The sequence below is a fragment of the Bradysia coprophila genome, unplaced genomic scaffold (assembly GCF_014529535.1).
Source record: "Bradysia coprophila strain Holo2 unplaced genomic scaffold, BU_Bcop_v1 contig_476, whole genome shotgun sequence".
NCBI lineage: Eukaryota > Metazoa > Arthropoda > Insecta > Diptera > Sciaridae > Bradysia > Bradysia coprophila.
In genome coordinates, this window is record NW_023503727.1 from 425,981 (window position 1) to 439,361 (window position 13,381).

A 13,381-nucleotide genomic window follows, 5' to 3' on the forward strand; every position below is an offset into this window, starting at 1 on the left:
ATCTGTCCACCCGACGTCAATGAACATTTGTTGTGGATTTTATTCGACTTTATCGTCAACTAATATCAGATGCACAGTAATACAACACACTCAACTCATTCGTAGTATATGTTCATCACATTGAAGTCTTTGATTTCCATTATGTCCGTTTTCAATCGCAATTTGACAATCTCTCGCCAGATAGCCTCACGTTCCCGATTATTTTCGATTCCCATTCGGAGCAATGAATTGTCTGTCATTCGGAGAAGTGCACGGCCTGTAATGTCGTGCTGGAAATGGAAAGAAATTTTTAATTAGGTCAAGAGACGGGTCAACAGTTCCAAGGAGTTCAGTAGATCTAGTAGTTGATCTGCTGACGTAAAGTGCAACTCAATGCTCAATGCTCTGGTGTTTAACAGTTCGAATATGGATGTCAGAGTTGGAATCGATCAGTTGCATTTGTTGATGTTGAATAATCCACACGAAAAGCAATGACGAGAGTTGCCACTTTGTCTTGGGCAAGGATTTTGGAAAGATTTCACTGAATGTCTACAAAAGTACCAATCTCAACTAGTGAACACCAAGGTGACGGGTATTATCACCCGGGGAATTATCCCCCAGACTGAAAAAACTGAAATTAAATTGGAATTATCACCCGGGGAATTAACGCCCAGGCATTATCACCCAGCTATGTGAGAATGATTTCCCAGCAGTTTGTAGCTTAGAAATTATTACCAACTGAATTGGGAATTATCAGCCGGGGAATTATCACCCGGGAATTAACGCCCAGATCAATAGGAATTATCACCCGGGGAATTAACGCCCAGGCAATATCACCCAGCTATCTGAGAAGTCATGCTTAATTAGTCTAGTTAATTGTGTATCGTCTGAGAGACAAGCACAATTAGGTAATAGTGCATCATCTTAGCACATTTAGCCTAGTTATTTGTGCATCGTCCTAGAGACATGCACAATTAGTCTAATTAATTGTACATCGCCTAAGATGCATGCACAATTAGTCTAGTTAATTGTGCATCGTCCTAGAGACATGCACAATTAGTCTAGTTAATTGTGCATCGTCCTAGAGACATGCACAATCAACTAGACTAATTGTGCATGTCTCTAAGACGATACACAATTAACTAGACTAATTGTGCATGTCTCTAGGACGATGCACAAATAACTAGGCTAAATGTGCTAAGATGATGCACTATTACCTAATTGTGCTTGTCTCTCAGACGATACACAATTAACTAGACTAATTAAGCATGACTTCTCAGATAGCTGGGTGATATTGCCTGGGCGTTAATTCCCCGGGTGATAATTCCTATTGATCTGGGCGTTAATTCCCGGGTGATAATTCCCCGGGTGATAATTCCCAATTCAGTTGGTAATAATTTCTAAGCTACAAACTGCTGGGAAATCATTCTCACATAGCTGGGTGATAATGCCTGGGTGTTAATTCCCCGGGTGATAATTCGAAATGATCTGGGTGATAATGCCTGGGCGTTAATTCCCCGGGTGATAATTCCTTTTGATCTGGGTGATAATGCCTGGGTGTTAATTCCCCGGGTGATAATTCCAGTTTGGGGGATAATTCCCCGGGTGATAATACATGTCGCCACGAGAGTTGCCACTTTGTCTTGGGCAAGGATTTTGGAAAGATTTCACTGAATGTCTACAAAAGTACCAATCTCAACTAGCGAACACCAAAGGTAATGAAATTTGACTCTGTAGATTCTGCTAGATTCCAATTAATGGACATAAGACAGATATGATGTCATTACAAACACACAAGATACGAGATGCGAGTGGACAAGTCGGATTGTGCCAAAATCACATAAATGTAGAAGGAAAGGGTACGGAAATGTTGGTTAACTTATAAAGCCCTTCACTTTCCCAACACCATTTTTACCAGTCTTTGGATTGTTACTGGAACAATTATGAAAATTCGTGATTTTTGATCGTTCGTTTCGTGCTAATTTTTAGACCCGTACGAAGTACTGGGGTCTTATAGGTTTACGCATACGTTTGTAACACGTCGAATTGGACTCCCTGAGTAAGGGGAAACCTATTGTGGTTGTCTAGAGATGCCAAATCCGCGAAAAAAAATGTCCGTCTGTCCGTCTGCACGATAACTTGAGTAAAACGCATCCGATTTTGAAAATTCTTTTTTTTCCCGTTTGGTAATGTCAAAAGACAGGCTAAGTTCGAAGATGAGTGATTTTGGATCGACCCCTCCCGAGCTGTGGCCCAATAAGTGCTTTACGGTTTTTCGAAGATATCTCCGGACATTTAAACGTTAAACTTGTAAGTGATACGTCAAATAAAAGGTATTTACAATACCGATCGACAAAAAAAAAGTTTATGGAAATCGGATGACCGACTCGTGAGTTAGACCCCTTGGTGTGGAACAGGCACAGGGTGGCAAGCAGTTTTTGCTTGTAGGTCGGCCACATTTGAACATATTTCGTCTGTTTTAGCTTTATTAGATAGGTATTGACCGTACCAATCAGGGAAAAAAAAGTTTTTGAATTTATGTTCTCCGGAGCGTGAGCTAGGTCTCTTGGAGTGAGCTCTTATCTGGCTACTCGGAAGTACAGTGAACGTGGTGTATTTTGACAATATCTCGAGTAAATTTTGACCGAATTTCATGAATTTTTTTTTGTTTGAAAGGTATTAACGAATGTAAAGCGTCGGTACTATTTCCGGTCTCCTAACAAAATGGCTGCCGGCGGCCATATTGGATTTTATTAAAAGTTATATAAAGTGGGAAAAATGATGCTTAGAGAGTTTCTGTTAACATGGAAATAATTTGTTATGTGTGTGGGGTTTCAGGGATTCCATATACGGACATCTATATATACCTATATACAGCTATATTGAGCTATATACAGGCATATAGAGCTATATAATAGCATATATTCATCTGTGAAATGTTTATTTATAGTGAAATATAGGTAAATATAGCGGTATATAGCTGTTTAAATAGGAATTTATGAAAGTTGACTTCGTACGGGGCTGTCTATATTGCCTCCGGCAATTTATTTGTATATGATAACAAGGCAAAGAGTGGATAATGTAAGTGATTTTAAAGGGAGAATAGTTTTTCAGCAGAGAAGAAAATGAAGTAAGAGAAATGAAGAGTTTCACATTAAAGGCTTTTGATACGAATAGGTGTTTCGTACGGGTCGGCGTTAGCTATGTTTTTCTGTTGCGTCCATTATATCTTGATTTATTCTATGTACAGTTAGATACAGTGAAATTACAGCATGACTTTGCTTCAGCTGTTTTTCAGCTGATCCACATATAACTGTTATCAAAACTGTTTATACGTCTTAATACGGTTTTACCACTACCAGTAGCATCTGGATCAGCTGAAGAAAATTCATGCTAAAATTTCATTGCCTCTGACTGTACATAGACTCAGGTTAAAAAGGAACCGGCCCGTAGGAAGGGAGACGACAAACCCTTGCTTTGTTTTAGAAACTCTTACAATCCTCCCTAGCCTCTGGCTTCCTCGATCGTAATCTTCAAATACATTTCGTTATCTCTCTTACATTTACAAAATTTTGCGAATAATTGTTGTACTCTCCACAAAGTCTGGAGAACCATTTCTGTACGTCTGCTACACTCCACAAATACACTGGCTTCGGGCGTGTTGTTAGTGTGGTCTGTAATCAGGCAAAAAATGTTTTCTGTTAATCAATCCACAATAATGATGGTAAGGACATTAGATGCAATGATGACAAAGAAGAATTTCTTTTTTTTGTTATCGTCGTTTAACATCCCGAATAACAGGACCTAGGATAGTAAGAGACAAATGAAGAATTTCGGCTGTTTGACGTAAGGTTGTCCCTGGTTGAGTTCAAAGAATTTTTGTTGATTGTCTTGCTTACTTTTGGCTTACTATTTGTCGTCAGCACTTCTTCAACCATTTTCAAGGAGTCGACATTAGAATGATTGTGACAAATTGGCTGGCTTCACTTTCTTTGCTCTGGTTTATATGTGTCGTATTCAACCAGGGTCTTTATTGTTTGTAATCACGTCCCAGTGGGTCCAGTCTTGTCTCAAAATAACATTCGAACGGTGATAATAATGTCAAATGTGTCAAAGTTGTCAGTTCGAGTCAGTTCTTTCCTAAGTCGAAATTTAGCGGGACGCATTTGAAATTTCTTACTTATTCATTGGTTGTTGCCATAGAAGTTATACAGACTGATAACTTCTTTGGTTGTTGCAGTTGCAGATCGTGACTTTTGGCGAAATTAATCTCTTTCCCATCAATCTAATTTAAACGAGCCATCAGAACAGTCGGAGCGTTTGCTGCGACTGAGCCCCGTACGAACCCGTATATCTATTGCGTACGTGACCCTAGTGCGTCTGTCACCCTACTTTGACCGTAGACCTATTGCACCCGTAAACGTAGTTGAAGTCAAATTATTATGTAATGTGTACATCTTAGAAATTGCGCATAGCGCAATTACGAAGCCCCGTACGACGTTCCTTTCAAATGTAACACAAATTTCAAGTTGACCTAAAATTTTAATTTATTGAGAGGCCTAAGGCCAAGTTACGGCCTTAGTCCAACGACCCAAATTTATTTTTTTCCAACAGTATTCTATTCGGCCTTCGATTACCTTCCAAATGAAACAAAAATTAGGAAAACCGGATGAAATTTACTCGAGTTATATGCAAAATACACTTAGGGCCGAGTAGCGGGCTTAGTCCAACGACCCAAAATTTGATTTTTTTCAACAACATTCTATTCGGTGTTCAATTACATTTTAAATGAAACAAAAATTAGGAAAATCGGATGAAATTTACTCGAGTTATATGCAAAATACACTTAGGGCCGAGTAGCGGCCCTAATCCAAGGACCCAAATTTAATTTTTTTTCAACAACATTCTATTCGGTGTTCGATTACCTTTCAAATGAAACAAAATTTAGGAAAATCGGATCAAATTTACTCGAGTTATATGCAAAATACACTTAGGGCCGAGTAGCGGCCTTAGTCCCAGGACCCAAATTTATTTATTTTTTCAACAACATTCTATTCGGTGTTCGATTACCTTTTAAATGAAAAAAAAAATTAGGAAAATCGGATCAAATTTACTCGAGTTATATGCAGAACACACTTAGGGCCGTGGAGCGGCCTTAGTCCAAGGACCCAAATTTTAAATTTTTTTCCACAACATTCTATTCTGTGTTCAATTACATTTTAAATGAAACAAAAATTAGGAAAAAAAGATGAAATTTACTTGAGTTATATGCAAAATACACTTAGGGCCGAGTAGCGGCCTTAATCCAAGGACCCAAATTTAATTTTTTTTCAACAACATTCTATTCGGTGTTCGATTACCTTTCAAATGAAACAAAATTTAGGAAAATCGGATGAAATTTACTTGAGTTATATGCAAAATACACTTAGGGCCGAGTAGCGGCCTTAGTCCCAGGACCCAAATTTAATTTTTTTTCAACAACATTCTATTCGGTGTTCGATTACCTTTCAAATGAAACAAAATTTAGGAAAATCGGATCAAATTTACTCGAGTTATATGCAAAATACACTTAGGGCCGAGGAGCGGCCTCAGTCCAAGGACCCAAATTTCAAACATTTTCCTCACCACATTCTATTCGGTGTTCAATTACCTTTCATATAAGACAAAAACTAGCAAAATTGGATGATATTTACTCGATCGATACGCAAAATACACTTAGGGCCGAGGAGCGGCCTCAGTCCAAGGACCCAAATTTAAAACGTTTTTCGCCACATTATATTCGGGCTTCGATTACCTTTCAAATGAATCAAAAATTACGAAAAAAGGAAGAAATTTACTCGAGTTATATGCAAAATACACTTAGGGCCAAGTAGCCTTTCACTTCTAGGGCCCTAACTCACGGTCCATTCACCCGATTTTAATAAACTTTTTTTGCCTTGATCGGTATCGACAATACCTATCTTTTGCCGTTTCATTTGCATTTCCATCGTTTTTTTTGCCGTAAATATCCCCAAAAGACCTTAAAGCACTTAGGCGGCCCTAACTCACGAAGGGCCGACCCAAATATGCCCATCTTCGAACTTAGCCTCACTATTTCGACTATCTTTCAGGGAAAAAAAAATTTTTGAAATCGGATTTGATTTACTCAAGATATCGACGTGACGGACAGACAAAATTTTTATTGCGGATTCGTCATCTATGAACATAGGCAAACACTTTGCCCTTACCGTCTGCTTCGAATTCCATCAATTACACACGGCATCGTAATCCTAAGGGCCCCTTTGTACTTCGTACGGGGCTAAAAATGTATATTTGTGTTCCTGAGTACTTCTATGGTCATTGTGCTAACAGACCAATGTGGACCTTTTTAGGAGAAACTACCACAATGACAACAATAAAATGTCCTCTCAATGGCTAGTCAAGGAAAAGGAAGCCCTGTTGTATTTCTATGGTAATTTCGGATCAAATTTTTGGTCTCGGGTACTTCTAGTGTTTTCATGGCTAGTCATTTTGCTTAATAATAAAATGTCCTTTCAGCAAGTCACAGGAACCTGCATAGGAGTTTCGGATCAAATTTTCATTTTGCCGCCATTGGCCAGGCTCAGCACCTAGCAAGGCTCAGGTGACTAGACCTTGGACTAGACGACGGGACATTTTATTGTTACCATTACGGTACTTCCTCCTATAAAGGGTCAAAGTTATCTGCTAGCACAGTGACTAACATCGAAAAAGTGTGGACGTACCCGAGGCCACAAATTTAAATAGCAACCCTCGTATGTCTTATGGCCAATTAACATTGGGCATGTTTCATCAAATAAATTCAGTTTTATTGGAATGGACGAATTGATGTACTGACCACTGGCGGATTGGATTCTCTTGGAATATTGATTAATCGAAAGGGCTTGAGGTTAGGAGCCTTACTTACTTGTCTTGATCGAGCTTCGCCTGCTCGTTTCTTGCCTTATGCAAAGTACAAAGTTTGTCTATCTCATCGTCTGGTAAATCTAATGACCTGAAAAATGAAATGGTTTCATTTTGCGCACAATAAAAGATGCCAAACTGTGACCTTACTTCAACAGTTCTATCTCTTGATCGCTCAGCACGACCTTCTCCATGCAGAGTTTTTTCTTTAAGTCCGCTGCATTTCTTTCCTTTATACGCAACTTTACCTCCCTCGGAAGTACCGACATCAAAATTCGTTCCGTACACAGCTCCGACAGCAACGTTTTGAATTCCGGTTTGATGGTTCTGCCGGACGAAATTTTTGCTTGCATCTTCGAGCGAAATAAATTCAAAAAATGAACTTACGATGCAATAGTACCGTACAGTTGTTCGTTGATCAGAACGAGTACATCTGCTGCTGCATACAACAACATATCTGATGTTAGCGGCCGTTTTGCCCAGTATTTCGGGTGTGTTTGGTACATTTTTTTCACATTATCTTTCATTGGATTGGTCGGAACGTTGTACAATTCGCACAATTTATTTAACGACATATCTACCATCTCGTACATCTGCTTCCCTTGCTCCTGACGTTGAAGTACTGTTTGAGCGACTTGTGTGTCGAAAACGTTTCGCAACACTATGCGAAACTGTGCAAACAAATTGGCTGAGTCACCACGACAGTCATGCATGATTTTGATAACGCGATCACTTTCCAGCAGCGGCTTCAATCCTCCAACTGTCACCATTTGTGGACAGGTCAGCACATCGAAAATGAAGGCTTCACCATGCGTGGTACCCAATTGTATCAACGATATTTTACCCTTGGCACCTAAATTCATACCTTCGCAGTCGACTGAAACAACGATCTGCTCACCACTGTTACTCATTATAGCATCAGTAACGGACATACTTTCGGCAGTGGTGGAAATGACTCGTGTGTTCTTATTTGATTGCGATGCACATGTGGGAGTGGTACTGTTCATTGAACTCGATATACTCGATTTTGGACAGTTATTTTCACACAAATTTTCCATTCTAATGTTGTTGGGAACATTTTTCAAATCGTCGCATCCAACCAGTGCAACAGTGTCAGGAACAACTTTAAACGTATCCGGATGTTTCGCCAAAAACTTTGTAAGTTCTCTGATACGCGGCCCTGAAACACGTCCATTTAAAAACAAAACAGGAAATCTTCTCTGGTTGATGGAAACTTACGTAAAATGTTCCGAATCTGAGCCGGTGCTTCTCTGTAATTCCAGAGGAAACTTTTTATTGGCACTTTTGTTCCGACTCCATATTGCAGCAGTTTGCGTTTAAAATAGTCTTTTGATTCTTGAAAGCAGTCGTGTTGTTCTGCACCACAATTATATTGTGTGTAACCCTTGGCACTCGCTTGATATGAATTTATATTAACCACAAATGATGGAAGTCGGACCAGCTTTAGTCCTGGAATTGAAAATAAATCTTATTTATTTGGAAACAACATCTACCGAAAAGGTAAGAAAGTCGCGCAATGATAACATTGTATTACTTACGTTGATGCATCAAACATGAGAAGCTTGGCCATTTCACAGTATTCATTCCTATAGAAAATTAAGAAAGTGGAGCGAAGTTAAGCGAAACAAAATTTGATTTGTTTTTGTAAACAAAAACCAGCTGCTGTGACATGTTATCACATTGCAGACTTTGTTGCATGTCTTACATGTTTGTTGTTCGAAAATATTCACTTCAAAATATTGGCACAAGATTTGATTGAAGACAACACAGGTTTCCAGTTTCCGTTAGGATCATCAATCTTAATACGATTGCAGAATTCCATTATGTATCTAGATTGTTCGATAGTTACTTAATGTAGGCCGCAGGACAATATCAATTCGATTTTAAAGAACATAGCTAACGCCGACCCGTACGAAACACCTATTCGTATCAAAAGCCTTTACTGTGAAACTCTTCATTTCTCTTACTTTATTTTCTTCTCTGCTGAAAAACTATTCTTCCTTTTAAATCACTTACATTATCCACTCTTTGCCTTGTTATCATATACAATTAAATTGCCGGAGGCAATATAGACAGCCCCGTACGAAGTCAAATTTCATAAATTCCTATTTAAACAGCTATATACCGCTATATTTACCTATATTTCACTGTAAATAAATATTTCACAGAGGAATATATGCTATTATATAGCTCTATATGCCTGTATATAGCTCAATATAGCTGTATATAGGTATATATAGATGTCCATATATGGAATCCCTGAAACCCCTCACACTTAACACATTATTTCCATGTTAACAGAAACTCTCTAAGCATCATTTTTCCCACTTTATATCACTTTTAATAAAATCCAATATGGCCGCCGGCAGCCATTTTGTTAGGAGACCGGAAATAGTACCGACGCTTTACATTTGTTAATACCTTTCAAACAAAAAAAAGTTCATGAAATTCGGTCAAAATTTACTCGAGATATTGTCAAAATACACCACGTTCACTGTACTTCCGAGTAGCCAGATAAGAGCTCACTCCAAGAGACCTAGCTCACGCTCCGGAGAACATAATTTCATAAAAAAAAATTTCCCTGATTGGTACGGTCAATACCTATCTAATAAAGCTAAAACAGACGAAATATGTTCAAATGTGGCCGACCTACAAGCAAAAACTGCTTGCCGCCCTGTGCCTGTTCCACACCAAGGGGTCTAACTCACGAGTCGGTCATCCGATTTCCATAAACTTTTTTTTTGTCGATCGGTATTGTAAATACCTTTTATTTGACGTATCACTCACAAGTTTAACGTTTAAATGTCCGGAGATATCTTCGAAAAACCGTAAAGCACTTATTGGGCCACAGCTCGGGAGGGGTCGATCCAAAATCACTCAACTTCGAACTTAGCCTGTCTTTTGACATTACCAAACGGGGAAAAAAAGAATTTTCAAAATCGGATGCGTTTTACTCAAGTTATCGTGCAGACGGACAGACGGACATTTTTTTTTTCGCGGATTTGGCATCTCTAGACAACCACAATAGGTTTCCCCTTACTCAGGGAGTCCAATTCGACGTGTTACAAACGTATGCGTAAACCTATAAGACCCCAGTACTTCGTACGGGTCTAAAAAATCGGCTCCTTTTCTCATAATATGATTAGCGACGCAGTAGCATTATACCAACCTCACGAACTTAATTTATATGAGGAATTTTGCCTACTGAGTCGAGTAGACCCCCCTGTTCTCGGTTCTCGTGCTTGGTTCAGTGCTAGGACTTTCCCCAAATGGTTACAAACTCTCAAAAATTCCAAGAATTTAGAAAAATTCTAAGAATTCAATTCTTCGCCTTTTTTTCTAAAGGTAGATCATACCGGTAGAGTTTCGTTGTAAAGGTTTCCGCGGGAAATCACAATAATTTCAGTTGAGGTAAATGCATAAACATACCCCACAGGAAATGAAACCGAAGACTGGCAAGGACGAATTTATAGTTTGCAAAAGTATGCTAAAGCCTTAACGTTAAAAATATCAAATGTCCTATACCGCCTGTACCTCATCCTCTCTTACAATTTCAACAAGTACATTTTTGATATTATGCATTTAACTGTCATTTTCCCAAAGCTAACATCTAAAACATAAAACTTTAAATAAATTTTTCAAAATTTCAGGTTAGCTTTATGAAAATCAATGAAAGTAAATAGATAGGTATGGCCAGACGTTCAAATTTGTTCTAGCCGGAGCACATACGGATTTGCATGGCGCCACCTCAAACGAACTCATTTCTAGTGGAAATTTAGCCGGAGCACATACGGATTTGCATGGCACCACCTCAAACGAACTCATTTCTAGTGCAAATTTCCACTAGAAATGAGTTCGTTTGAGGTGGCGCCATGCAAATCCGTATGTGCTCCGACTTGTATGGACTGGCCATACCTACTTATCTACTTTCATTGATGAAAATGACAACTAATCTGACATATCAATTGCACAAGATAATGATCTGGGTGAAATACTTCGATAGTACTTCACTCATCACCGTAGTAAGTTCACCGTAAAGTTTCGAATTTTCTACAGTTAAAGTCAACCAAATTTGTGTCTACTTCATCTGTTTTACCAGCTGATCCACTCATACAAATACACCGCCTATGCGTATTTATGCGGATTTAATAGTCACACGCTCTAAGTAATAATAAAATCGAGTTGGTCAAAATAAAATGCCTTAGAAAATCCTTCAAAATTTTAAGAAAGAAAATCCTTAAATTCATAGGAAATTCTTAGGCTTTTTATACCAGTAAGTCTAGTGAACCTGAACACCCACTGCCCAAGGTAGAAGAGGTAGAAAAGCTTTAAAAGATCCAAACAATTGGCATTGACATTCTACATGAGACACCATCCTTAATTGCATTCTGTTGACATTTCAAAATAATGCGCTTTGCATACGATGCATCCGAATTGAATACGACCCAATCGCCCCAACCGGTATGATGACGATGATGACCTATGTGATCTACATATGTGACGCATTCAATTGTCTTTGTTCCACTTCTGAATTTGTGCGTAGTCATTCAACATAAATAACCGACGAAACCAAGCAAAACCAACAACATTCAACCATCAACATGATACACGGCTACTGGAACATTCGAGGCGTAAGTTGCAAAGCCTCTGCCAATAGCTTTGGATGTTCATTTTTAACAGAAAAAAATCGCTTTTACAGTACTCGCAGCCCATTCGCCTACTTCTTGCTCAGGCAGATGTTGAATACGAAGATAAAAGGTACAACTATGGATCGACACCGGAGACACTAAGAACAGAATGGATGAACGACAAGTTCAACCTTGGATTGGATTTTCCAAATCTGCCGTACCTCTTCGATGGCGATGTGAAGATCACTCAAAGCATTGCCATCTTACGTTACTTGGCAAGAAAATACAAATTGGTCCCGAACAACGAAAAGCAAACGGCTCGTGTTGACATGATCGAGCAGGAAATTATCGACTGGAGAAGCCAGCAATCTCAATGTTTCTACAATTCCGATCATGACAATGTCAAAGCAGCGTACATTGAAGGATTGAAGGGCAAAGTGAAATCGTTGTCTGCTTTCCTGGGAAGTAACGAATGGTTGTCCGGCGGTGGATTAACTTATGTCGATTTCTTGGCTTACGACTGGATCGATGTCAATCGTATTTTCTACCCGGAATTGCTGAACGGAGCTGACAACTTGGTAGCGTATCACAAACGAGTTGAGTCACTGCGCAACATTGCTGCGTACATCAAATCGGAAAAGTTTATCAAATATCCATTGAATGGTGCCTGGGCAGCATGGGGTGGTAAATAGCTGTGTTATACTATGCAAACTGAACGAGATGAAATCTCTTCAAAAGAATCTGTGGTCTTTGTTCATCAAATGAAAGAATAAAATATGTTTTTGATCAGCCAACGTTTGTGGTTTTCGGTTATCTCTTTGTGCATAATAAGGTCAACCTCAGCAGCAATACATTTTGTACATCTTGTTCTGTGCGATCTCTTCATTTATCTCAATTTTTAACTAAATATTACGAATGGTTATAAATTACAATCCCTTTAGCACAAAGAAGCTTCACTCCCAATATCCACTCCATCAATTTGCATAATTTTGGGACGTGACATCGCTCTTTGTATAAATCCGTTAGGTAATGTCGTTTGCTGTTCTATTCCCGAAATGAATCTTTCCATGTATTGAACGTCCAACGTAAATAGAGTGTTATGATGAAAGAGAAGAAGATATTTTGACAAGTACCCCAAGGCAAGTTAAAATATACTGGTATTCTGTCCTCTCGCTCTCAACGTACCACGTTGAAAGAGAAGCAGATACTTTGACAAGTACCCCAAGACAAGTTATAATAATTAGTCTTCGGTTTTCTCGCTCTGATCATAACAGTCTATTTGGACTTGAACCAATCGACTTGCTTGTTGAACAACTTTCCTTCAACGTAAGCTCCAAATTCAAAATATGACTTTGCAAGTCCATTTTGCTCTGCAATTATTGGAGTGTGCATGTTGAAATCATCACGAGACTAAATGAAATAGTATTTTGCATAACAAGGGGCGAAAGTAAAAAAATTCAAACGTGTGAAGTTTGCAGCCCGCGCCGCAGGCAAGGGCGGCAATCACACGATTTGAATTTTTTTACTTTTGCCCCGAGTGATGCATACTATTTTTTATGCCAAATACTGCGGAAGATTTGTATTTTCGGTCCGAAACAAAACATAATTTTAATTAAACTGTTGAGTTATCAACAAAATTTGCTGTAGAAACACCAAAATGCCGAAAAGCGCGGGGGTCCAGGGGGCGGCAGCCCCCTGGTATAAAAATAAAAACAATTTAACAAATGAAATTACTGTAAACATACATTCACTTGCTCACAAAACATTTGGCTATCGTCAACACTACACTACACTCAATGCGTACTTTCAATCAAGTGAACATGTGTTTTCGA

At 38.8% G+C, this 13,381-nt stretch overlaps 2 protein-coding genes across 4 annotated transcripts; one reads left to right on the plus strand and one right to left on the minus strand.

The window, feature by feature from the left end:
- Positions 1-23: 23 nt before the first annotated feature.
- LOC119082585 (protein aveugle) lies at positions 24-8,551 on the minus strand. Of its 3 annotated transcripts, XM_037192126.1 has the most exons (8): positions 8,460-8,542; positions 8,140-8,370; positions 7,835-8,080; positions 7,288-7,765; positions 7,051-7,227; positions 6,905-6,991; positions 3,540-3,653; positions 251-269 (listed from the first exon to the last, which is right to left on the minus strand). In XM_037192126.1, the coding sequence occupies exons 1-7, from the start codon at positions 8,503-8,505 to the stop codon at positions 3,644-3,646; spliced, it is 1,275 nt and encodes a 424-aa protein (XP_037048021.1). In that variant the 5' UTR covers positions 8,506-8,542; the 3' UTR covers positions 251-269; positions 3,540-3,643. The 3 variants fall into 3 exon arrangements, with proteins under 3 accessions (XP_037048020.1, XP_037048022.1, XP_037048021.1); XM_037192125.1 differs by having other exon boundaries at positions 24-269; positions 7,288-8,080; positions 8,460-8,551; XM_037192127.1 differs by lacking the exons at positions 6,905-6,991; positions 7,051-7,227; positions 7,288-7,765; ... (1 more) ...; positions 8,140-8,370; positions 8,460-8,542 and adding an exon at positions 3,879-4,083 and having other exon boundaries at positions 24-269.
- Positions 8,552-11,425: 2,874 nt separating this feature from the next.
- Positions 11,426-12,339, plus strand: LOC119082588 (glutathione S-transferase Mu 3-like). Its single transcript, XM_037192129.1, has 2 exons — positions 11,426-11,552; positions 11,621-12,339. The coding sequence occupies exons 1-2, from the start codon at positions 11,523-11,525 to the stop codon at positions 12,239-12,241; spliced, it is 651 nt and encodes a 216-aa protein (XP_037048024.1). The 5' UTR covers positions 11,426-11,522; the 3' UTR covers positions 12,242-12,339.
- The last annotated feature ends 1,042 nt before the right edge of the window (positions 12,340-13,381 follow it).

Excerpts from the sequence above, each read along its gene's own strand:
- LOC119082588 (XM_037192129.1), top strand. The coding sequence starts at position 11,523 with ATGATACACGGCTACTGGAACATTCGAGGC. Across the intron at positions 11,553-11,620 it reads GCTACTGGAACATTCGAGGC|TACTCGCAGCCCATTCGCCT; the intron begins GTAAGTTGCAAA and ends TCGCTTTTACAG.
- LOC119082585 (XM_037192125.1), bottom strand. The coding sequence starts at position 8,505 with ATGAATACTGTGAAATGGCCAAGCTTCTCATGTTTGATGCATCAAC. Across the intron at positions 8,371-8,459 it reads CTCATGTTTGATGCATCAAC|GACTAAAGCTGGTCCGACTT; the intron begins GTAAGTAATACA and ends TTTCAATTCCAG. Across the intron at positions 8,081-8,139 it reads TCAGATTCGGAACATTTTAC|GGCCGCGTATCAGAGAACTT; the intron begins GTAAGTTTCCAT and ends GACGTGTTTCAG.